At 33.7% G+C, this 24,011-nt stretch overlaps 3 protein-coding genes across 5 annotated transcripts; 1 reads left to right on the forward strand and 2 right to left on the reverse strand.

Moving 5' to 3' along the window:
* The first annotated feature begins 636 nt into the window (after positions 1-636).
* LOC114406850 (basic helix-loop-helix protein A-like) lies at positions 637-8,652 on the forward strand. The gene is made up of 7 exons (XM_028369677.1): positions 637-943; positions 1,267-1,521; positions 4,663-4,759; positions 5,091-5,105; positions 6,064-6,120; positions 6,264-6,678; positions 7,570-8,652. Exons 1-7 carry the CDS (start codon positions 837-839, stop codon positions 8,355-8,357), a joined length of 1,734 nt encoding a protein of 577 aa, XP_028225478.1. The 5' UTR covers positions 637-836; the 3' UTR covers positions 8,358-8,652.
* An 815-nt stretch (positions 8,653-9,467) lies between these two features.
* LOC114406851 lies at positions 9,468-12,609 on the reverse strand. 3 transcript variants are annotated; one of them, XM_028369678.1, is made up of 7 exons: positions 12,353-12,609; positions 12,157-12,214; positions 11,769-12,071; positions 11,616-11,664; positions 10,886-10,980; positions 10,142-10,218; positions 9,468-9,706 (listed from the first exon to the last, which is right to left on the reverse strand). In XM_028369678.1, the coding sequence occupies exons 1-7, from the start codon at positions 12,490-12,492 to the stop codon at positions 9,649-9,651; spliced, it is 780 nt and encodes a 259-aa protein (XP_028225479.1). In that variant the 5' UTR covers positions 12,493-12,609; the 3' UTR covers positions 9,468-9,648. The 3 variants fall into 3 exon arrangements, with proteins under 3 accessions (XP_028225479.1, XP_028225480.1, XP_028225481.1); XM_028369679.1 differs by having other exon boundaries at positions 10,142-10,247; XM_028369680.1 differs by lacking the exon at positions 10,886-10,980.
* Positions 12,610-13,583: 974 nt separating this feature from the next.
* On the reverse strand, positions 13,584-23,755 carry LOC114406852 (preprotein translocase subunit SCY2, chloroplastic). Its single transcript, XM_028369681.1, has 14 exons — positions 23,511-23,755; positions 22,938-23,414; positions 22,172-22,260; positions 21,638-21,717; positions 21,422-21,511; positions 20,939-21,030; positions 19,945-20,028; positions 16,905-17,046; positions 16,096-16,212; positions 15,759-15,888; positions 14,939-15,062; positions 14,723-14,829; positions 14,123-14,303; positions 13,584-14,034 (listed from the first exon to the last, which is right to left on the reverse strand). The coding sequence occupies exons 1-13, from the start codon at positions 23,581-23,583 to the stop codon at positions 14,214-14,216; spliced, it is 1,695 nt and encodes a 564-aa protein (XP_028225482.1). The 5' UTR covers positions 23,584-23,755; the 3' UTR covers positions 13,584-14,034; positions 14,123-14,213.
* Positions 23,756-24,011: the final 256 nt, after the last annotated feature.

Genomic DNA, 24,011 nt, shown 5'->3' on the forward strand with positions numbered 1-24,011 from the left:
AATTTCATACTAGTAAGTATACTCAACTTTTTTATAAAAAAATATCTAGAAAAAATGCCAACAAATTGGCACATACATGGCCAGAAACATCTATACGAAACTGTCTGGTAGAGCAACCAGTCAAAACACGACCATGTACGAGGCTATATGAACCCTTCCACTAAATTTGGAGGATATATATATAGTGCTTCCATCCCCCAATTCCCTATTTAGAACTAACTTATCCGCCAGTTATATGGAAATCGTTTCAATCTTGTCATTCTATGTATTCCTTCTCTTAAAATAACAATATATACTTTAATACGATTTCTGATTTAATTCTTTAATTAAAATGAAAATAATTTTTTTCCAATATAAACATAACTGCAAAATTAGAATACTTATTATAGAAACATGAAAAAATTTATTCCATGTACATATTGTTGGATTACGAAAAAATGAGAAATAGAATTTTTAATAAAAATCTCCTTTATAATTAAAAATCGGAGAAGTTAAAAATAAGGAAATTAAAAAAAAATTCTCTAACTTTTATTTTTCCACTCATATTTAGATATTTTATTTCTGTTTCTCTTCCTTCAAAACAAATAATCTGTTTTATTCTCTTCTCTTAAATTAGATTAGATGGCCTTAATTCTTTGCTCTCCTAATGTTGTTGCAGGTGCTAATTAAATATATAGTTTGGTTTTGATCGCATCGATAACGACAAACCCCTATCCATCGACTATTCCCTTATTTTGGAAACCCCAAAGGCAATGTTTCTCTCATTTGTGCTTCTTTGGAGGAGATAAACAATATCAAGGACCTGCTATAGTGGAAAACCTTGCTGGGAACGAACAATGGCTACACCACCGCCAAATAACAGCCTTCAGACCATGTTGCGGGCTGCAGTGCAATCTGTTCAGTGGACTTACAGCCTCTTCTGGCAACTTTGTCCTCATAAAGGGTACGTATGTAAGCACGTTACTTGTTAATTAATTAATTAATTATTTGCTTCCTTAACTGGGTATAGTTACACAAATTATATATCTAAGAGATCAACTTTTGCTTTCCCAAAAAAACAAAAATTATATTATGATATCAACTAGAAACGAGACTGTATCTAATAGAAGAGATTAGTCTCTTACAAAAATATCTCGATTTGAATATAATTATCTAAAAAAGCAAAATAAATTTATGCGATCAAATTAACTTTATTTTTCATAATTAACCTAAGCCTTATTACTTATTGGAATGTATGTATGTGGCATTGATGATGATTAATGATAGGATTCTAACATGGGGTGATGGATACTACAATGGAGCAATTAAGACACGAAAGACAGTTCAAGCAATGGAAGTTAGCACCGAAGAAGCGTCTCTGCAAAGAAGCGAGCAACTTAGGGAGTTATATGAATCGTTGTCTGGTGGGGAGACAAACGCAAAAACACGAAGACCATGTGCTTCTTTGTCGCCGGAGGATCTAACGGAAACCGAATGGTTCTATTTGTTGTGTGTCTCTTTCTCCTTTCATCCTGGTCTCGGGTAAGTCAACTCCATCTAATTACATTTTTTACTTTGAAAATTAATTCCTTTAATTTCTCTTTTAACTATCAGTATCAACCCTTCACCACTACTACTTTTGGTCTTTAACTTCGTGTCCATGGATCATGCATTCTTTGTATCAACTATTTCCTCTTTTTTCATCTTTACTGAGAGAGGGATCCATGATATAGATCATCATAAAGTGCAGCTATATATATAAACATACAGCCTAGCTATAGCTAGGATTCATTTTTTAGATCTAACGCTTTCGTCTCTTGCCACTCGATTAAATAATAATGCTATCAAATATCAATAAAGAAGTTGTGTTTGTAAGAAAATTGAGTTTCTACTTTTTTGGAATGAAGTAACTTTTATTATACTTTTTTTTTTGGATAAGAGACTTATAAACCGTAGAAAATATTATAAAATCCTAATTTTTTTAAAGTGAAATCATTTTTATTGCATTTATATATAAAAAAAAACACTTGATTACTGATGAAGTTTTTTTAAAGACTCTCAAAGTATATATTAAAAATGAAAATCTCACTTTTCAGAGTGATCGAATAATATTTTATTATATTATCTTCCTCATTATCACGCATGACTTTTTTTTTGTTATAAAACACTTCTTCATTTTTAAATAAACTATTAAAATAATTACTTTTAAATTTATTCTTTTAAAACAAAATTTCATCTTTTTTCCTTGAAACTGATGTCTTATGTTCTCTTCTAAAATATAGCAAACTACTAAACCTATTAATCCTTCAGACTTTTTGAGTCAAACATTCTAATCTTAATGATTTTAAAACCCTCTCACTTGTCCCTAATTTTATAAAATATCATTCGCTTTAATGTTTTTTTCTTTCACAAAATGATAATAAAAAAATTAAAAGAACGATATTTTTTTTACACAATCACACATATCTTGGAAACTAATTTCGGGATTTACTTCAAAAAAAAAAAAACTCGGTACCCATTATTTTAATCATTCTTTTAATTTTAAATACCTTCTGAATATATTTAACTTTATATTTTTAAAATTCAATCTAAATTTAATTCATTTACAAGTCGGTCGAGGATCAACTTTAGTTAAAGCTAATAGAGAAAGAAATTTGCAATGATGATTTGAAGCACTCGAAGCAAACATTTGTTTTTTTCTTTCTACTTGCTTTATTTTTTTCCACTGAAAATAAAGTTACTCTCGGTGAATTAAAAAGACAGATACAGATCCTGTTGTTTAGCCCTAACTTTAGTTAAAGCCAATTGAAAAAGGGAATTGCTATAATTGATATGCTCAATCTTACGAAGCAAATATAATTTTTAATTTCTCTTCTTTTTTTCAAACATACAATCCCAATAAAAAAAATAAAACAAATATCAATAACAGCTCGAGACTCCATCACTTCCCTTACAAAGTGTATAGCTACTTTCAGGAAAACAAATGAAATATAAAATGTATTAGATGGTTAAAAAAAATATAAAATATCATATGTTAACAAAAACTAACAAATTAATTAACCATTGTTTAATATGCAGAAAGACAAAACTTTGAATAGCAGCTGCAAAAGTTTAATATGCAGCCAGTTGTGCTAACATATAAAAATTTAAACTTCTTTGATTGCTTTGAACCTCAAAATCATGTCAAGTCTTCCAAGTCATAATAATTGATTATTTAAGAGATAAATGACGGATTTTCAAGAATTAAAATATAGTCGCTATCCTAAAGGAAAGAAAACCAATTAGAATCCATAAAAAATAGGGCAAGTACCTTGAAATGATCATGCCTTAAACATTAGAATCCATCACAAATATCTTTTTGCAAACCAAAATAAAATAAAATAAAAAAACATAATAACAAAAGAAACCTTGGGTAAACCTAAATTCATCATATATAGCTCACAAAGCAGAAATGGTAAGAAAGGGAATAGTCCTCATCTACTTTGTCAATCTCATCATCACTATTTTTCCCTCGCCCTCACTACAAATCAAAAAAGAAAAAAACACAAATAAAAGTAAAACAAACAAGTCACCCTCATCTCAACCTCACACACCCTCTTCATCCTTCTTTTCATATATTTGTATGATTGTATCATTCATTCATTCACTAATCACTATGTTGCTGTGTGGGGACATTCTAGGCTTCGAACTATTTTGCGGTACGTATGTTTCACCACATGCAACACCACGTCCTAGCTCCTTGCACAGTAGCCCTCACCACACAATGCATGATTGTCACTGCACAGCATGGCCACACTGTTCTAGAACCACCACTCGTCCTTTTCATGGCTTCCCTATTTGTTTTGACGAAATACAATGGTTTGTAGAAAGGGTCAAGACGTTTAACAGAAAAAGTCACTTCCTTCACAAATTTGGGGAGGGGGCAATTTTTGTGTGGGCCCCAAATATGCAATTTATGTCTGTCTTTTCCTAAATCAACCGTTCCAAACAAAGTGTAACTATAACCTCATTTCCCCAAGGCGCAGATGAAAAATGTGCACTATGATCCACCAGTGAACTTCATGCACGCTCCAAGGATTTGGTGCTCATGCAATCTAACTTATTCATGTTGAAATACATGCAACCTCATATCCAACTAACTGTTAGATTGCATGTTGAAATATAACCTCATATCCAACTACTATTAACTTTCTCTCAGCTGGTAGTCAATTCATTAGTTCTAGTTTAAACTTTCCAATCGCAATTTTCTCTCCCTCACTCCCTCTCATCTTTAGCTTAATAGTTTTCGCACTACTCTTTTCATTTGGGAAAGTATACTGGGCCTCCAAGTTTCGATGATATATTCAAACAGCTTTAGGTGATCGATAAATGTAAGTGTAGCTTCTTTTCGCCCAAATCTTTGTCTTTAGACTAAACTAAGGTGTGATTGGATAAAAGGGAAATTATTTTTATACTGACTTTTTACATTCTTTAAAGAATGTGTATTGAAGGGTTCAATTCTCTTGTTTTAATTATTACTTTAAACAAGTGGTACAAGAATGATGAAAACATTGATATGTGAAAATAATATCAGTTTTGTGAACTATAATCCCAGCACACAGGTTAAGGAAATATTAAATACACTATTTACTTAACAAAGCATGAGTTAAATTAATGACTTATAACTGATTGATGCACAATAAGGTTGCCCGGAACAGCATATGCTAGAAGGCAGCATTTATGGCTCAGTGGAGCGAACGAAGTAGACAGCAAAACATTTTCAAGAGCTATTCTTGCCAAGGTACTTACCAAATACAGTAGTAATTCACACTGGTCACTTTATCCTTGACTTTTGGGCACAATTCCCAGGCACTGCAGAGACACAGAAGAGAATAAGAAGCATAAAAAGCAATATATCCTTTTTTCCAACTCTATGATTGCAGTACAAGATATCTAACTACATAATTGATTTTCAACCACTTAAAGTTGCTTTTCAAATTCTCCCGAACGTTTTCTGTACTACCATAGTTATTTAAAATTGCAAAAAATTTCCATGCATGAAGCTTCACTTACTAATTACCAGCGTTTCTTCTCTCTCCTTTTTCAATGACGGCAAAATCTTCCACTGCCAGAGTGCTCATATACAGGTGAGAATTTTTCCAACTCGTCCAGTTCTCCTAGACATAGCTTGATAAATTCTTTGTTTCTTGAAAAAGACTTTTTTGATAAATAAAGTGGAATTCATCAAAGTAAAAGAAAAGAGATGAACAATAACAAAAAAGATTGTTTCTTAAAAAACTATTTATTTATTTTGGTCTTTTTATAACATATTTTATATATAATTCAATTGTAATACATATTTTTAATTTCTAATGTCATCAATCAGATAAAATCTATTAAGCAAAAAACATGACAAATAGATTATTAAGACATGAAATAACCTAATTTCACCGCTTAATGGAACAAATCTAATATAGAGTAAAAGTAGAGTCCGCCTAACATTTTAAAATAAACATTTTAAAAACTAATGAAAGAATTTATTTATGATTTTTTTAAATTTTTTCTCGTAAAATTTTAGAGATTCAAATTTACTAAATCTATTACAATAATCAAATTTATTTAATATTAAACTATAAGATTTAAACTTGTACATAACAGGAAAAAAACAGACAAAAAAAAGAAGTATAACTGTGTGATGATAGGGAAATACATGAATGAAAAAGAAACTGATATGTATAAAAAAAATGGTATTAATGAGTTGAGAAAATTAAAAGATGCCAATTTATACAAAGAGAGAAAATCTCATCAATGAAATCGAAATGCATTTTCTAATAAAAAATATCTAGTTATTCTTAATAAAATAATATTATTTATCAAGTAATATTTTTAATTTTTAAAAATAATATCAGTAAATAAAATATATGTTAGGACTGTGATGCCATTAAGTCGGCCCGACTAAACGCATATGAATTATCCAATGAAATTTTTATATAAGAAACATCAAAATTGAATAATTTTGTAGGGACAAAAACGTAATATAGTACTTAAAACATACTGTAAGACATTTTTAGTTACATGCTCAAGTTTTTGCCATGTAAACTGCAGACAGTGGTGTGCATTCCAGTGTTGGAGGGCGTCGTTGAGTTGGGCACAACCGATAAGGTAATAGTAATACATTTAATAACAAAAAAAGAATCCCTCGTAAGTCATTAATAATATTCATGTGTGTTGTATTTTTTGAACAAATAATGTCGATCCTTAATTAAATACTACATCACATGTTTCTTCATCAAACAATTAATTAGATGGAGGAAGACCTAAATTTCATCCAACACATAAAGAGCTTCTTCATAGATCAGCAGCATCCTGCTCTCACGGCAAAGCCTGCACTATCAGAACAGTACTCCACTTCCAAGCCCACTTCTTCTTCTTCTTCATACCCTCTTGTCACTGCCAATAATACTATTCCAATCCAAAACATTGTTGATAGAGGAGAAGCTATAATATTGAATAATAATACCAAAGAAGCAGAATTAGCAGTCCCTAACAGTAGTTTCATACCGAGCGAGCTAATGGAACTGGATGCCACCTTGGAGGAATTCAGGGTTGGATCATCTGGAGATGGCTCCAACCACTTGGATTCATTCCCCACTGAGAAATCTATGGCACTGTGTTCAGCAGGGTTGGAGCTCCTTCAACTTCAACTTCCACCAGCTCCAGGTAATTAAACTTAAACTGCTACATTTTTATTCACTCATTATATTTATACATGCACTTCTCTTATAATTCATTTTCTTCCTACTTTCATTCTATCTTTTTCTTCATATTTCTCTCTCTTGTTTCTCTTCCTTCCACTCATATATAGTACTCCTAAAAACTGAGGCATATGTTTAGTATTTTCCTTATTTATTTCTTAAGATAATGTATATTTTTTGATAAAATATTATTTGGATCGGATAACTTGATATGATAAAATGATATGTTTGTGAGAGAAGACTCCTATTAAAATACTTAAAAATATGTATGAATAAATTAAGATATTAATTATTAAAAAGATAATATTTTCTTAACTTTTTCAGAAAATTAAGAACTTCATTTCTTAACATACCGTTTCTTTATCAAACTCAATAGAGATATAAATTAGCAACATAAAGATTTCTTACACTCTAGTTCTATCATAAATTATCATATAATTAAAAAATAATATTAAAAGTGATATTCACATTGTAAAAATCTTTATTTTAACAAAATATTAAAATTAAACTCTTTCAATATCTGTTTTTATTAAATATCTGTGATAGATTGCGTAAAAAAAATCCTTTTAAAGTGAGTTCATTAAATTCTAAAATAAGTTATATTTATGCTTAAATTTAGTACATTAATAATATCAATTTATACTTTAAATTCACTTTATAAAAAACCTTTAAGAGTATGACATATTCATACACCAACACCACTTTTGTTTTTCTCTTATCTCTCTAATCATGTTATATCACCTATCATATTTATATTTTTATATCTTTTATCTCTTCCTTAAAGAGTCCATTAGCATTGAAGGTTCGTCAATCTTTTCCCTTATTTATTCATGGCTTAATATATTTTGTTTTGTAGCACATCCTCCCACAGAAAACCTAGCACAAGGCGGCACAGACACACACTACTCTCAAACAGTGTCCAGCATCCTTCAAAAGAACTCCAGGAGGTGGCCGGAATCACCCTCTCTCAACCTCCTCACTGACTCCTTCCAATCAGCTTTCAACAAATGGAACTCCGGCGCTGACGACTACCAGCACCATTTCCACGTGTCGGTGGCCAGCGTCACCTCCCAGTGGCTCCTCAAGTACATTTTGTTCAGCGTCCCTTACTTGCACACCAACTGGCTCAAGGGCAAGGGCACTTCACCATACGAGACCAGTCACGTGATGGCGGAGCGTCACCGAAGGGAGAAGTTGAATGAGAGGTTTCTCATTCTGCGTTCGATGGTGCCTTCCGTGACAAGAATGGACAAGGCGTCTATCCTGGGAGACACCATCGAATACATCAAACAGTTGAGAGATAAGATTGAGAGCCTTGAGGCGCGTAAGCGCCTCACGGGAAAGAGAAGGATGAGGCAGGTGGAGGTTTCAATCATAGAGAGCGAGGCGCTGTTGGAGGTGGAGTGCGTGCATAGGGAAGGGTTGTTGTTGGATCTGATGACAAAGTTGAGGGAGTTAGGGGTGGAAGTGATGATGGTGCAGTCTTGGGTTAAGGATGATGGAGTGTTTGTGGCGGAGATGAGAGCCATGGTGAGGGAAAATGGTAACGGGATAAAGGCTAGTGTTATTGAAGTGAAAAATGCCCTTAATCAGATCATACCCCGTCATGAACCATACACACTTGCTTCCAGTGATCATTTTTAGCCATGCTTTTGGACTAAGGTGAGACGGCTGTGCCAAACATGAAAGATGTGTGTTAAATGTTAATTGAATAAGTTTGTGTAAGAATTTAACTCATTCTATGTTTGGTCAATTAAGTACGCGAATTGATCATGTAAAATATCATGGACTTGCAGGGGGTGGAGGGTTGTGCCATACCCATGATTGTCCTCCTTAATTAGCCTCTGCACGTAATATATATAGTTTACACAAATAAATAATGTATTGAATATTACCGTGAATGATCTTGTTAGGAAAGTTACCGTGAACATTGACCATGTGCGATATCTGTTGTATTGAATATTGAATGCGTGAGTTCTTGTCTAATTGAGATCAAATAAATATAATTTTAAATTTAACTTAATATGTTTCATAATAAACTAACATGCTAACAAAAATATATTCATAAACAATAGACCTAATGCAACATCCATAAAGTTAATTTGTAAGCAAAAAATACACTTAAAAATAAGTCGAATTCCTAACATAATATTTAAAGATACACTTGAAAAAATGCACTTCAGATAGGAACTTTTGGTGAGAATTTCAAACCCATTAGGAAGATCAAAAGAAAAAGGAAAGGAGAAAATAATAGATTTGATCTCACTTCTACAAACTTCTCATCCTTGTCCCCTCCGTAACAATGTTTTCAACTTATGCCACATGTTGTAGCACCACCAGAACTGAAATGTCACACCATTAACTGGTGATTATATAGCATATTGTGAGTCTCAAATTCTAAATAAGTGTCACACTAAATTCAACTACATCTTCACATAAGTGCAGATGTCCTAATCCAAAATAATTAAAAAATTTACCTTCAAAATTGATTACCCTTGTGGGTGGTGCAGACTGTGCTTTCCAACCCATTTCCAGTTACGTATGCTAAAAAATCACCCCTTACCAGTTACCAATGGAAGCACCCCTGGCTACCTGTGCTAAAAATAACGCTAGAGCTACATCATAGTAAACCTATATAGAATTTGATCACAACTTCCATATTCCTGGGGTTCAAAATATGTGAAAAGTTGCAATTACTGTTTTTCCTTACTGTGTTTTCTTTTTTTAATATAACAACAATCCTCAAATGCGTAATATTTCTTACCAGGCAAACATTTGTATTATAACATAGTCTTGATCCAAACTGTTTTATAATAATGACATCCAAGCTTAACAAGCTCACATCTAATGAAACTACAACAAGGAAACATTAGCTTCAACCATGAGTCATATTTACAACTTGTTTTTCTTATATCTTAATTTGAAACAGAGGATTTCATTCTTCTGGCATCGGGTTCATTGCAAGGCCTTTTATCACATGTCGACATTGAAACCTGTAAGAAAGAGAAGGATGTAAATCATTCAAAAGTAAGCAACAACAAATAATATAAGGGTCATAAAGTGGACGGAAAAAGACCGCATTGTGAGGAAAACTATATAATTAGATGTAAAATGGAATGCTATTCAGGGAGGTAACAAAAGTCAAACAGCATGGCAAATTTATTGTCCTCTGGCAAACAGTAATGATCAGCCTAGACATAAATGTAAAAAACCTGACAATGAAAGAATTCACTACTAAAACTATAATGTAGCAAATGAAGAATGTTTAGAAGGAACATGTTTGCCGGAATTTTTCCCTTCCTACCAACAAACCTAAGTCAAGACTAGAAAAAAAAAACAGGAAATTTGGTAAGCAGCATCAAGGAAATTCATATAAACAAAAACATTATTGTTATATAAGATGCATATTCATAATTTGTGAAAGATACCAGATCAAATCTTCAGTAGTAGCAGTCACTTCCTGATCCTGGTTTCGGCACTTGAACAGTAGCCCGAGAGGCACAACCTATGGTAGAAATGCAGTTCAGTTGCCAGCTATTCATACAACAACCCCCCCCCCCCCAAAAAAAAAAAAACAAAGAAAATCATTTTCATAGAAATATATGGTGCATGAAATCCTATTAGGCTGCTACTATTAAACAACATGTATAACAAATTTAAGCAAAACTAAAATCATTGACATATCGCATTTATGAATTATATTAAATACAAGTCCTACAGCGAGTTTGGCAGCTTTCAAAGAAGCAATATATCCAGGAAGTAAGTAGGGCTGCTTATTAACTAGTTTTTAGGAAATCAATAGAATAGGTACAACAACAACAACCATATAAATACTTAAAAGGTATTAGAAGTGAGACAATCTGGTCTTCAGTTGAAATTGAATCAGCAAATAGACACAAGTTTCACAAGCTTTTATCCCCTTAACAATATTTTTGTACAAAATAATAATCACAGTATCTGATGAAACAGAATGTGTCACATTTGAATCTAGGAAGTAACAAATATAAATAGCACTTGCTATCTTCTTTACCAAATAAAGAATTATGAACATCACAAAGGCTCCACTAACAAATACAGCACATGGTTCCCTATGCAAACAGAAACCATCACATACTTCTAACATTATAAAAGACAATCATAAATTCAACATGTCCTCGTGTAGCCTATTTTACCTTTCTGTTATACCTAAAGTCACGTTTAGGCAGAAAATGCATAGGCTGATTGAAAGAAGAAGGGGCCTTTATTAACACAAACAATTTGATAGGACCTAGACAAAAGCGGGTAAAGTATAACAGTGGCATTATTATAGAACAAAACATATAAAAAAAGTAGGAAATAACATAAAGAAAATTCATTCAAATTAAGAGTATATACTCAAATTGGTCCTTCAAAAATACATGGCACATCAAGTTGATCAAACAAAGATTTCAGACATCAATCTGATCCCCCAATTTTAAATGAATACCAATTTAGCAACTCAAATTGTCTTTGAACAACAATTTGGTCCCAAATTGATGCTTATTTCACACTACAAAAGAACAAAACTTTGAAGGACTATCTTTAAAACTCATCAATCATGTATCTTTAGAGGACCAATCTGAGTATTTAATCTTCATATTGAACTCTGTTTAAATAAACTACTTCATAAGCATTTATAAGAGAAGAAAAAGAAATAAGAAGGAAAAAGAAATTGAACTTCTCCAGTTCTCCCATAGGCTAAAATCAACTTATAGAAGCTCTCTCCTCTAACTTCTTTAAAAGCTGAAGTGCATAAGTTGATTTAACTTATGGAAGAAACTCAGTTCATTTTACCTTCTTATATTCTTCTCTCATAGGTGCTTACCAAGCAAACAGGACCTTAATGTTTATCAACTAGAAAGAAGAAAAAAAGTGAATAAGTACCAGGATAGGTCACAGAGCCAGCATCCTTTGATATCAATGTCCGAATGGCCTGTTAAAGAAAACAGGAAACATAACATCCAACATTCCTTCCTCTCTCACAAAGCACACATCATCTTAATCCGGAACATAAAAATACTACTATCAGTAAGGAACCTTTCTCGAAAGAGTGTCAGCCGCTTTACTCCTTGCAAAATCATCATCAACCTTGGAAACACCACTTTCATGGGAAAAATTCAAGACATAAATATGCTTTGGTCGAAGTGGGCTAGCTCCGAGCGCCAAAACGACACCGTCTATGGTTGGAATCTCGCTGATCATAATTTTAAACGCGGTTTGCACATTCAAGAGTGAATTCATCAACTTATCTAATCTCTTGATTCCCACCTTGATATCCCTCATTTTGCTAACGTGCTTCCTCCGAAACGATGGCTTCACCTCAGTTCCCAACTCCATCTCCTGAGGTTAATGATAAATTTAGGGTTCATGCAAATCAAAGACACAATAAGAAATTCAAAATTTACACTAAGAATTTATAAACTACCAGTTGCTTGTATTCCGAATGCATTGCGTCAAATTCGACGCTCATATCCTGCACCGTGCTGCACAAATTAAGTGTCATCAGCGGCAAAAAATTGAAATTGAAGAATCAAATTCCACGTGCTTGGAACTGTTATTGAGATTTTTTTAAAATAAAGGAAAATTGGATGGGCGTTTCGAAGAGAAGGAAAAGGACATACGAGGGGATTTGCTGGTGCATGTAGAGGACGAACCCTACGACGTCGTAGATAGTGTGAAAGACGGCGGAGCCGTCAAAGGTATCGGATGCTGTGTAGATTTCTGCGTAATCAATCTTCGGCTCTGAGCTCGCCTTCGCCATAGTTTCCGTTCTCAAATTCAAATCTATGGCTATGTTCTTGCTCGATTCAAATGTCGAAAATCAAAATCAAAAGACCCGCCAATCAGTGGGCTCATGCTGCCCAATATGAAAATAAAACCCACTCTGTGGACCAAAGTTAAATAACAAACATATGTTGAAAATACGGGAAAAAATGAATTTTTTTATTTTCAAAGTCATTTTTTCTTTCTTTTACTTTTACTTTCTCTTTAACTAAATTGGAAAAAAAATTAAAAATATTTGTGTTTTCTTTTCACTTTGTTTTTCCACCCAACGAAGCATGTCATCAACTCTCATCTTGGATAAAAAGAAATTGCATGTGTTAAAATGCAACAACTACTTTTATCTACAAGTAACTTTCACAAAATCATTGTGTTATTCAATATATTGTCTAGTTTAAAGTAAGAAAGGAATTTTAATTAAGAGGAGAGGAGGGAAGGAAAGGAAAAACAAGTTACTCCATTGCATTGTAAGGCACAAATAATAAGTATCCTTAATCATTTACATATTTACATGAAAAATCTTGTATGATTGAAGGGATGTTATAAGTTCCAAAATAAAATCGTCATATCTGTTAGTTAACATAATAATAAGTTAATCAATTATCAATGTCATTATATACTGGACTAAAAAAATTTAAAGAATTAAAATTAAAAATACCCTATTTTATAAAAGAGAAAAAATGATTATATATATTCAATCACAACTCATCATTTAAAATAAATTTATTAACTTTTAAAATAATTATCGTAAAAAATTCAAATAATAATTTATTATTAAAAGACAGTATAAAACTATTTTATACCAACGGGATAGACAATAAACTATTTATAAAATAAGACAAAATGGTTATTTAGCCTTGTAGTTTTGAAGGTCCAAATTCGGGAAGAAGAAAAAAAAAATCAATTCTACAACTAGGGAGTTTCAGAATCGTAAAATCATTCAAATCAGGAATATACTTTTTGAAACTCCCAAGTCCTAGAATTCTTTTTTTTGCTTCCAAAGCTCCAGAAGTCAGAAAATGCCAATTCCAGAAGTTAAGCCGTATTTAACGGGGGGAAAAGAATAAAACAAACTGTTGAAGGGTGCCAGAAGCAAAAAAGTAGTATAGAAATGTAATCTAAAATGCTTAGGGTGAATCTCTTCTTGTTACAACATTGTTAGTGTATCAGTGCCTACCATTTAGGCCACTTTTTTTGGGAAAACGACTCCCTATCAAGGCATTTAACCTCCTATATCCGAAAACCTCGTTTTTATATTACAGAGCACGTCTGTAACACGAGAATTTCCTGTACAAATTTCTGCTGCAGCTACAACTATAACCTAAATAAATATTTTCCTAAATCCATAAAACAAATATCTTCGAGGTAGAAACCAGAAGATGAGGTTTCTGAATCAGCTACTATCATGTATCGACAGGCAGCGTTTACCACCTCCTTACTAGCAACACAACACTAGCTATCCTCAACATTCTTAGACCCACAAACTAGACTGTAAATCTATGTCCCCGAAAAACCATGCTTCCTGAAAAAAATTTCAACAATAGGCAGTCCTGATCAATTATCAGTACCAGAATTGGAAAATCAGCAGACAGAAAAATTATACTACTCACCACATACAAACATTGAGTCGTTGACCAAAGGTATCCCAGAGGTTCAAATTAAATTGGCACAGGGTAGTGACAGCATAACTTTTCCCAGTAGTCATACACCATATCGTCTCAAAGCATTGCTCAAGCTTGGCATCACATTATATGCTTGATACGATCTTCTGAGTTCAATAATGGAACCGACCTGGATCAACAAAACCAAGAACTAAGTGAATCTATACAACAGACTAAGAAGTTGAACAAAGCATTTGATGGTTTATGTATTATGTTTAAGGAAAGTCTTTCAAATTTCAGTACTGTATACAAGTACGACACTTGAACCAATTCCATTATTTTTTATAGAAGGAAAAGTGTTCGACTAAATCCCCTTATACCCAAGGTAAATGATTCATTTCTTTTTTGGGTGACCAAAATAGAAAGTATAAATTAGTACTATACTACCAGTACTAGTGACATGCCAGCTATGTGCTCCCAAAATTGGAATTACATAAAAAGCAATTCAGGCCAGGTAAGTGCAGCTGGCATGAATTTCTTGCCTGATAATGTGGTGTTACCAATGAGTTGCATGCAAAGTATAATTACAAGAATCCGTCTTGCACTTACAATAATTAGAACTGATGTAAAACCAATAGCAAATCCAGCATTGACACGCCGTAAATAGTGGTCAAGAACACTTGATGTAGTGGCCAGAACACTTAACAATAGCCCCCCTGCAAATTTTCCACCAGGTAGTGAATTAACATCAAGTAACTGGAAAATATTAGATTTGATAGACATCAAAATGTATCTAAAATTACAGGTCATTCACCAGTAACATACCCCAAAATCGTGTGGATGCCTGAACCTTGGAGAGGTACTCTATGGTAGCCTTCCCAGGCTTTATGTTTGGTATTCTCGCACCCATCTTATTTAAATAGTCAGCAATTTCCTTTGGCATGTTAGCCTGTACATAATCCACATGTAAGACCATTTACAAAATATATACTAGTCATTCTGATATTCTAATGTAGTATGGAAAAACTTTAATGAGCATCAATTCAACCAATTTACAGTAAATGTATTTCAATTGTGTTGAAAATAATCAGAATAAGCAGTTCAGAATCAGATAATTGCAAATATACACAGAAAACAGCTTTGACACTGCTTCTCTTGTTCCATTCCATATTCTCCTCAGTAGAAAGCAAATTTGGTCTACAACACCAAGGAGAGAACCATTTGGCTCCATACAATATTTTAGTTTAGATTTACAGTTATACACTGCACACTTTGGTTGGAGTTTTGCATAATTCGGAGTCAAATAAATATGTCTTGGTAACTAAATTTTGAAATAATGGATTACATCCGTACATTGTGTCATAGTGACATTTTGGGACTTAGCATAGAAACTTGGTCAAAACTCATTTTAATAATAAACTTTTCAGTAATGTTTTGATTTCAGAACAGAATCTGTCTTCAGACAAAGTGTTGCTCCAGCCTTAAATTTATTCATCCACTATTCTTTCACATATTATTGATTTATTGTAAAGTAAAACTAACAGCTTATATCAAGATGAAACTCAAAATACAGACTGGAAACTCTTTATATCAAATGTATCAACAGCACCGACAGAAGTAAAACTAACAGCAAAGAGAAACTTACGATATCGAATATATTGAACAGGAAGACAAAAAAAGCATATATGGAATAGTAAACCCATGGCTCAGCACCAACAGAAGTTTCAGGGTTCAACATTTCCTTGGCATGCTCCCAAAAAGGTGACCTCAGCAGACTGCCAATAATACCAATTTAGAAGTAAACAAAAAAATAAAATGTCACTTTTGTACACAGCACATGTGCCAGAGAGAAAAGAGCAAGAAAGCCAAGGCACTAAGATCATATGTATCCGAAATTTATAGACAAATTTACCAGCCAAAACTTAAATGACGAGGTTGAATCAAGAATACCAATTGAATATTGCAAAGCAGTATATACAAACCTTGCAAGAATGCTTGGAAATGCCAAGAGGTAAGAGGTGGTAAGAACAGGTTGCATCCCTGCTGGATTAATATTGAAAGGAATATACGGCTCCACTTCAGTAATAGGTGAGTGCTCTCTGTTTCAAATTGTAAGAAATGAAAGTATCAATTGTCAACATCGGTATACTCAAAAACACTACCTTCATTCCTATATATAAGAAACATATGACCACCTTTAAATGCATTAATTGCTAATTTCCTTCTATACCCTTATTTATTGTAAAGACTACTAATGAGATAAGTCATACTCATTGGTAGAAAAAGTTATCCCTTAAAAGATGAGTAGTGTAATTAAATGCAACCACCACTTAAACCATTTGATTCAATGGGTATTTTTGGAATAAAATTCAAATTTATGATATTATTAATTAAAGTTATCCAAATTAACTACTTTTTATTGGTCTTCATGAATTGGGTATTTGTTTCTTATATATAGGAATGGAGGTAGTATCATTTATTTCCAAAAGAAAGAGAGAGAAAGTAGAAACTATCTGGATCTTCCATAATAATTAAGGGAAATAAAGTCTATTAAATATATAAGCTAAGTCCAACATAAGTTAATATTCAAGCCAGAGGTAGAGTGTAGCACAATCAAATATACTGTTTTCTCATCCAGCAGTACAAACAACTTTCCTCAAGAACAACCATAATAGAAAATGTTAAGTACAATGTTTTTACATGAGTGAGAGAATATCAAAACTCTAGAAACATCTAGATTTTCAAGAAGGAGAACAAGATTCAACTGTATGAACAAGGACAATGTCATTACCTTGCAGCAGAAGCAAGTTTAAAACCATAGTACTGCAGCTTTACTTTCCTACAACCTTCAGTTACTACAACTGCCCACATAGTAACGATGGTAAAGATACCCAATACAGCAAGCACATATGGCCACCAACTTACAGCACTCACTGCAATATTAAGAAATACAAATCACTAAAGTTATAAATGATTCCGTGAGATAAATAAAATAATACTATTGTTTTAGATATTTTCACCTTAAATTTGTATAACACTCTTATAGTAAAAAAAATTATATGCACTCTTGTAATATTAATATATTATTCAAACTTTCTAAGCATACATGCTCCTACAAGCAAAACTAATTGCAGATTTAAGCATATTCCATATTCCAACTGCTATTTTGTGCATATTGATATGTGGATCAAATCAGGAGGCAATACAACAGATCCTCTGAAATTATCCATTCCTCATCTTTTATGGACCTTTTCCATTATTTTTGGGCATGTATAAGTATGTCAGATATATTTGACATGATCAAAACAAAAAATTGAATAATTGAATATACATCTCTAAAGAATATTAAGTGTGTTTGGCTCATCTTATTTTAGAGAAATAATTTCTTATTTTTTGTGACGTTGGGTGAATCTAGAGGTTTTGGACCTAGGGGTAAAGAATCATGGTGGAGGAATGAAAGTGTTCAGAGCAAAGTTAGAGTAAAAAAGGAGTGTTTCAAGGAGTGGTCTAGGTGTAGAAATTCTGAAACTTGGGATAAGTATAAGATAGCTAGAAATGAAACCAAAAAGGCGGTGAGTGAGGTAAGAGCCCAAGCTTTTGACGGACTATACCAAGCTCTAGGAACCAGGGACGGAGAAAGATCTATATATAGGCTTGCTAAGGGTAGAGAGAGGAAGACTAGAGATTTGGATCAAGTAAAGTGTGTTAAGGATGAAGAAGACAAAGTCTTAGTGCATGAAAAAGATATCAAGGAAAGGTGGAAGGCGTATTTCCACAACTTATTTAATGATGGATATGGATATGACTCTAGCAGTCTAGACACAAGAGAAGAGGACCGGAACTATAAGTACTATCGTCGGATTCAGAAACAGGAAGTAAAGGAAGCGTTGAAAAGAATGAGTAACGGTAAGGCGGTGGGGCCAGACAACATACCTATTGAAGTGTGGAAAACTCTTGGAGATAGAGGTCTTGAGTGGCTCACCAAACTCTTTAATGAAATTATGAGGTCAAAACGCATGCCGGAGGAATGGAGGAGAAGCACGTTAGTGCCAATCTATAAGAACAAGGGGGATATACAAAATTGTGCAAATTATAGAGGAATCAAGCTCATGAGTCATACCATGAAATTATGGGAAAGAGTGATCGAATGGAGATTAAGAAAGGAGACTCAAGTTACTGAGAATCAATTTGGTTTCATGCCGGGAAGGTCGACCATGGAAGCGATTTATTTATTACAGCGGGTGATGGAGCAATATCGCATGGACCAACAAGACTTGCACTTGATTTTTATTGACTTGGAGAAAGCGTATGATAGAGTGCCTAGAGAGATTTTGTGGAAAGCTCTAGAGAAGAAAGGGGTTAGGGTTGCATATATTCGAGCTATCCAAGATATGTATGATAGGGTATCGACTAGTGTTAGGGCACAGGGGGGAGAGTCAGACGATTTTCCCATCACAATTGGTTTGCATCAAGGGTCAACCCTTAGCCCCTACCTTTTTACCTTAATCCTGGATGTCCTCACGGAACAAATCCAAGAAATAGCGCCGAGATGCATGCTTTTTGCAGATGACATAGTCCTCCTTGGAGAGTCGAGGGAGGAGTTGAATGAGAGGTTGGAAACTTGGAGACGAGCTCTAGAAACACATGGCTTTCGCCTAAGCAGAAGCAAATCGGAGTATATGGAATGTAAGTTCAACAAAAGAAGGAGGGTGTCTAACTCAGAGGTGAAAATAGGAGACCATATTATCCCTCAAGTCACACGGTTTAAATATCTTGGGTCTGTAATACAGGATGATGGAGAAATTGAAGGGGATGTGAATCATCGCATTCAAGTAGGATGGATGAAATGGAGAAAAGCATCGGGGGTGTTATGTGATGCAAAGGTACCGATCAAGCTAAAGGAAAAGTTTTATCGGACTGCGGTAAGACCGGCGGTTTTGTACGGAACAGAATGTTGGACGGTCAAGAGCCAACATGAGAATAAAGTAGGTGTAGCGGAGATGAGGATGTTGCGGTGGATGTGTGGTAAGACTCGACAGGATAAAATTAGAAACGAAGCTATTAGAGAGAGGGTTGGAGTAGCGCCTATTGTAGAGAAGATGGTGGAAAATAGACTTAGGTGGTTTGGGCATGTAGAGAGAAGACCGGTAGACTCTGTAGTGAGGAGAGTAGACCAGATGGAGAGAAGACAAACAATTCGAGGCAGAGGAAGACCCAAAAAGACTATAAGAGAGGTTATCAAAAAGGATCTCGAACTTAATGATTTGGATAGAAGTATGGTACTTGATAGAACATTATGACAGAAGTTGATCCATGTAGCCGACCCCACCTAGTGGGATAAGGCGTTGTTGTTGTTTGTTGTTTGTAATTTCTTATTTTTTGTCTGCTTCATGAGAAAGCTTTTAAAAAAATAAAAGGACTGTTAACTTTGAGAAAATGTTCTATTTTATCTTTTAATTATAAAAATGTCACCTAGCTTTCATTTCATGTTCTTTTTTCAAAAATTTATGTAAGAAACTGTGAAAACAAGTTATTCTCACCGTTTCCTGTACAAACTTTTGAAAGTGACAAACAATGCGAAAACAATGTAATTTTTTTCTAATTAAGAGTAAAATAAAAAAACATTTTCTCAAACAAAATAGTGCCTAATCCTCTTGAACAATAGTTACCAAACATGCTACCAGTCAAAATTTCAGTAGAGCATGAAAACCCAATTTTCTAGATATCATACATGTTACTTTAATATGTCAAAATTTAAGCTTGAGTGAGGAACATAGGGAAGGGAGATGAAGTAAAATTACAAAAGCCTTCATTTGCATCCAGACAAGTACCTGAAAGCTGAGTAAGCATTTTGTATAATGTCTCCATATATCCCGTAAGTATTCCCACACATATGATTAGAGACGAACCTTGACCTGAAGAAGGTATTATTAGTCACAGCAGAATGAATTCAATGAACAATGATTAAAGCAGACATACAACGTCTGATGGGTCTTCCAAATCACATAACTGACTTAAGTATAGGGAATAATCAACATCTCCCATCCCTTTGCAGTGTGGCAAAGAGATAACATTGAAGTCAACCAGATCACCTAAAACTAAAATTCAGATTAATTATGATTTAGGTGTTTTTCCAACATTTCTACAATTTTCAGTTTTACCAAACTAACAAGATCCTTGACACAGGTATATACTATATAGTAAATAAATTTCATTTAAATATTAAAATTGGGACAATTCTCCCTCTAAATTTCAAATTTTGAATAAAAACTGGCTTTAAAAATGCAATTTGTAAATATAATTAAATAAAAACTTGAAAGTAGGAAATGGGTGAAAGAGGTGGATGTAAGCCATCAATGTGGAAAGACAATTTTCTCCTTCCTATTCAATTGTATTAAACAAAATACTAGGCTTTCGGAGAAGAGGGATTGGATGCCATGTGAAAGAATCTTCCTTCTATTGTAGTCGTAAAGTAGATTGAATACTTACAAAGGTTCTATCTATGTAGCATGACAAATTCAATAAAAAAGAATAGCAAATGAAATTGCAAAGTAACATAGGAAAAACGACAAAAGCAAATAGGTAAAAGGTCATTCATTGTCATCTTTTATTGTTCAAGATTATATGACTCGGTGACTCCTAACTAATAAATAAGACAAGTCAATTGAGGATCATCGACTTATTATTTGCATAAGTTCTTCCAAATACAAAGTTGATATTCATCCATAACATTTCCCACCAAATGCTCTGGTTATCTTTTAAATTTTAACTTCCACAACTCAAATCAAAAGTGATAAAGTAACAGTTATGTGGCAAGAAAAATACCAAATCCAGATTCTGATATGGTATCACATATCCATGTAATAGTCATTGCACCACAAACCAATAAAATAGATGTCACCATTACATGCTTGACCCTGCAAAAGTAGCAAACATTTTAACAACAAATATATAATATGACGAGATTTTCCACCAAATTTATGACTCAGTAAAATTATGGCAACAATCCAAAAGAATGAAAACCATATTATCAAGCATAAAACAAAACAAAAAAAAAATAGGATGGCAGTTTTATAATGTGCTTATAAAAAAAGGTAATGTCATAACGTAATGAAGGCCAATGACACTGGTATGTTCACCAATTATTAAGATATCTATTTTTAAATACATCTGTTTAAATTACAATATATGAAAAATCATCTATTTGACCTTACACATGATATCAACTTGTGAAGATAACATTGGTAGTTCAACTATTTGTTGGATTAATGAAATATTTCTAGTAAAATATTCTTCTATACAAATTACCTATAAGTGGCAGCATAAATTGAATATGGAAGTGAGTAGCAAGCAACTATTAAAGCTTCCAGAATTGCAAAGCCAAATGACATCCACCATCTGAAATGTGCGGAACAAGTGAACAGTTCATTAGTTGAAATTCCTTAAATCTCATATAAAGGGAGATAGAAAAACAATGTTTAGCTAGAAATTAGGTCACTGCTCAAGATGGATAAATAGACCCACATATAACTCTTAATTTTCTCATGCCCATCCAGACCTTCTTTCCGTAGCTTTACTAAAGAAGGGACAACATGACAGAGTACCTGCACATGAATATCTTGTATAAATTCAGTTCATAGAAGGCTGAAACATCAAAAAAGAAATCAACCATACACAAGAAAAATGGGTATCTGGTTGAGAACCCCAGTGTTCTTTAGTCTTTACAACCAAGTACTTCACAGTTCACAGTAAAAATAAGGAGAAAAAACATTCTTCTTTCAAAGATACTTATTTACAGAAGACTTATTTTCTTACATAATCTAAAGCACAGAGAGCAACACTTCCAAAGATCTACTTTGCTTTAAAAGAGGAGCACAACTGGTTTCATATATTGATATATGTCGCATACTTTTATGAACACACTAGCAAAATTATCAAAGAATTAAAAATCAGATATAATTAAAGGAAGTTGAACATCCTTTGGTCTTCAAAGTAACAGAAAGTAAACTTTTGCATCAAATATCTGTCTAACAAGATCAGTACACAAAGGGGGCATACCTGCATAATAATGGATGCTATTATCTGAGGACTGATTCCAAGCTGGAAAATAGATAGCTTGAGCTCAGCAGTGAAGTCACCAAGTTCATCTGCCAGAAGCTACATGAATGACTGTTCACATGTATAAACTCAGAAAAATATCCAAGCAAAAAATTGCTCTAGCAAATATTGGACTGTTGACCTAACTCAGTTATCAAATTCTATGTATCTTATATTTGAATTTACTTAAATTCAAATTGTAGATATTCTATCTATTCTTAGGATTTCTATTTGTATCTCATGTACAATTACAATCAATTTTGGAATGAGATTATCATCCTTCCACTACTTTCTATAGCAAAAACACTAGACAACAGTCCAAATTTTGCTTCTCACAAGCTACCTTGAGCTAACACTCAATTTGAGATCAAATATGTCAAATTTAAGTTTTACACTGTCATTCAATCACAAATCATCATTGAATTATTGTAAAAGACAACAAACTTATCCTACATCATGTGATGATTGAATGACAGTACAAAACTGTTTTACACTTGCATAGCCTTTTTTTTCTCTTACCAAATTCACCCGAACATTTATCCTCTCTCTTCTTTTTCTTTAGTTTCTACATTCAATTATGAGTTAAAAAACGAGTATCACTCAATTCCTATTTGCCAATGAGCAAAAACAAAACGTGATCACATGTTGTAATAAGAGCTACAAAGTTAAAATCAAAGTGCGTGTGAGTAACTGGCAGCAACAAATGATGCAATGCAATGCAACTCACCAACGGATGATCCTGCGACAAAGCTCAAGTAGTCTTCCGGTATCAACCTTCTGTCAAACCCGGGAAGAGGAATAAAATAACCGACGCGACTAATCACAATCAACATGGCCGTCACGAACAGCCTCCTCCGAATCTCGCTCTTAAAAAACGATTCCGCGGCGCCGTTAATCACAGAACCCAACCGCGCAAAGTTCAGAAACCTGTTCCTGAACATCAAAGGTTTCAATTGCAGGGTTCCCGAGCTGTTAGCACTCGGAGACGACGACGAAATAACCGCTTCCCCCCCATCGCCGCGTGTCGCCGGAACAACTTCCTCATCAACGCGTGCATAATCACCTCGGAGCCGGTCGGAGAAGCTAACGGAGAGAGTCCGGTTCAGCTTCGGAAACAAAGACCGGTTCGATGCGTTGAATGCAGGATTTGTGAAAAGGGAAACCCTAGCTCCAATTCCGTTGATACATTTTACGTATCTTCTTTCTGCATAATTAACGTTCAATAAGAGGCTACAATGCTTTGTATTAATAGCTTCTCTTTTCTTTTTTTTCTCATTAGCGTTAAGAGCAGGGAACTTACCTCTGAGTGCGTTGGGTTTCGTTTGGAAGCGGTGTGGATAAAAGTGATTAGGGGAGAATCGCGTTGCTTCCATGGTTGGACTTGGAAAAATGGGAGTGAGTGGAAAAGAGGAAGAGGAAGACGGGGCTTTTTTGTGCTTTAAAAATCGATAATTAAACCCTCATCCGTGACATGGATCCTCTGTTTCGAGCACTATATTTACACGATCTCTGAGGATATTTTCATTGGACCATGACGCGATGTGTTAGCCAGCTTCATACGTGGCGGGGGTGATTGGTTTAGTAGGAGTCGTATGAGGAGTTGAACTCACATATGTACTCTTTTTATTTTCTAGGTGAAGTTTTATTATAAATTGGAGGAAAAAATAATTATGATAAAATTAGGACAACTTTTATCATATCATTGAAGCTCGAGGGAAATGTTTTTTACATGTGTATAGAAAAAAAGATTAGTAAAAAGGTGTAAGATATAAATATTTAGGTTAAAATACTTTTTTTTTCA

Source organism: Glycine soja, chromosome 3 (assembly GCF_004193775.1).
Source record: "Glycine soja cultivar W05 chromosome 3, ASM419377v2, whole genome shotgun sequence".
Classification (NCBI taxonomy): Eukaryota; Viridiplantae; Streptophyta; class Magnoliopsida; order Fabales; family Fabaceae; genus Glycine; species Glycine soja.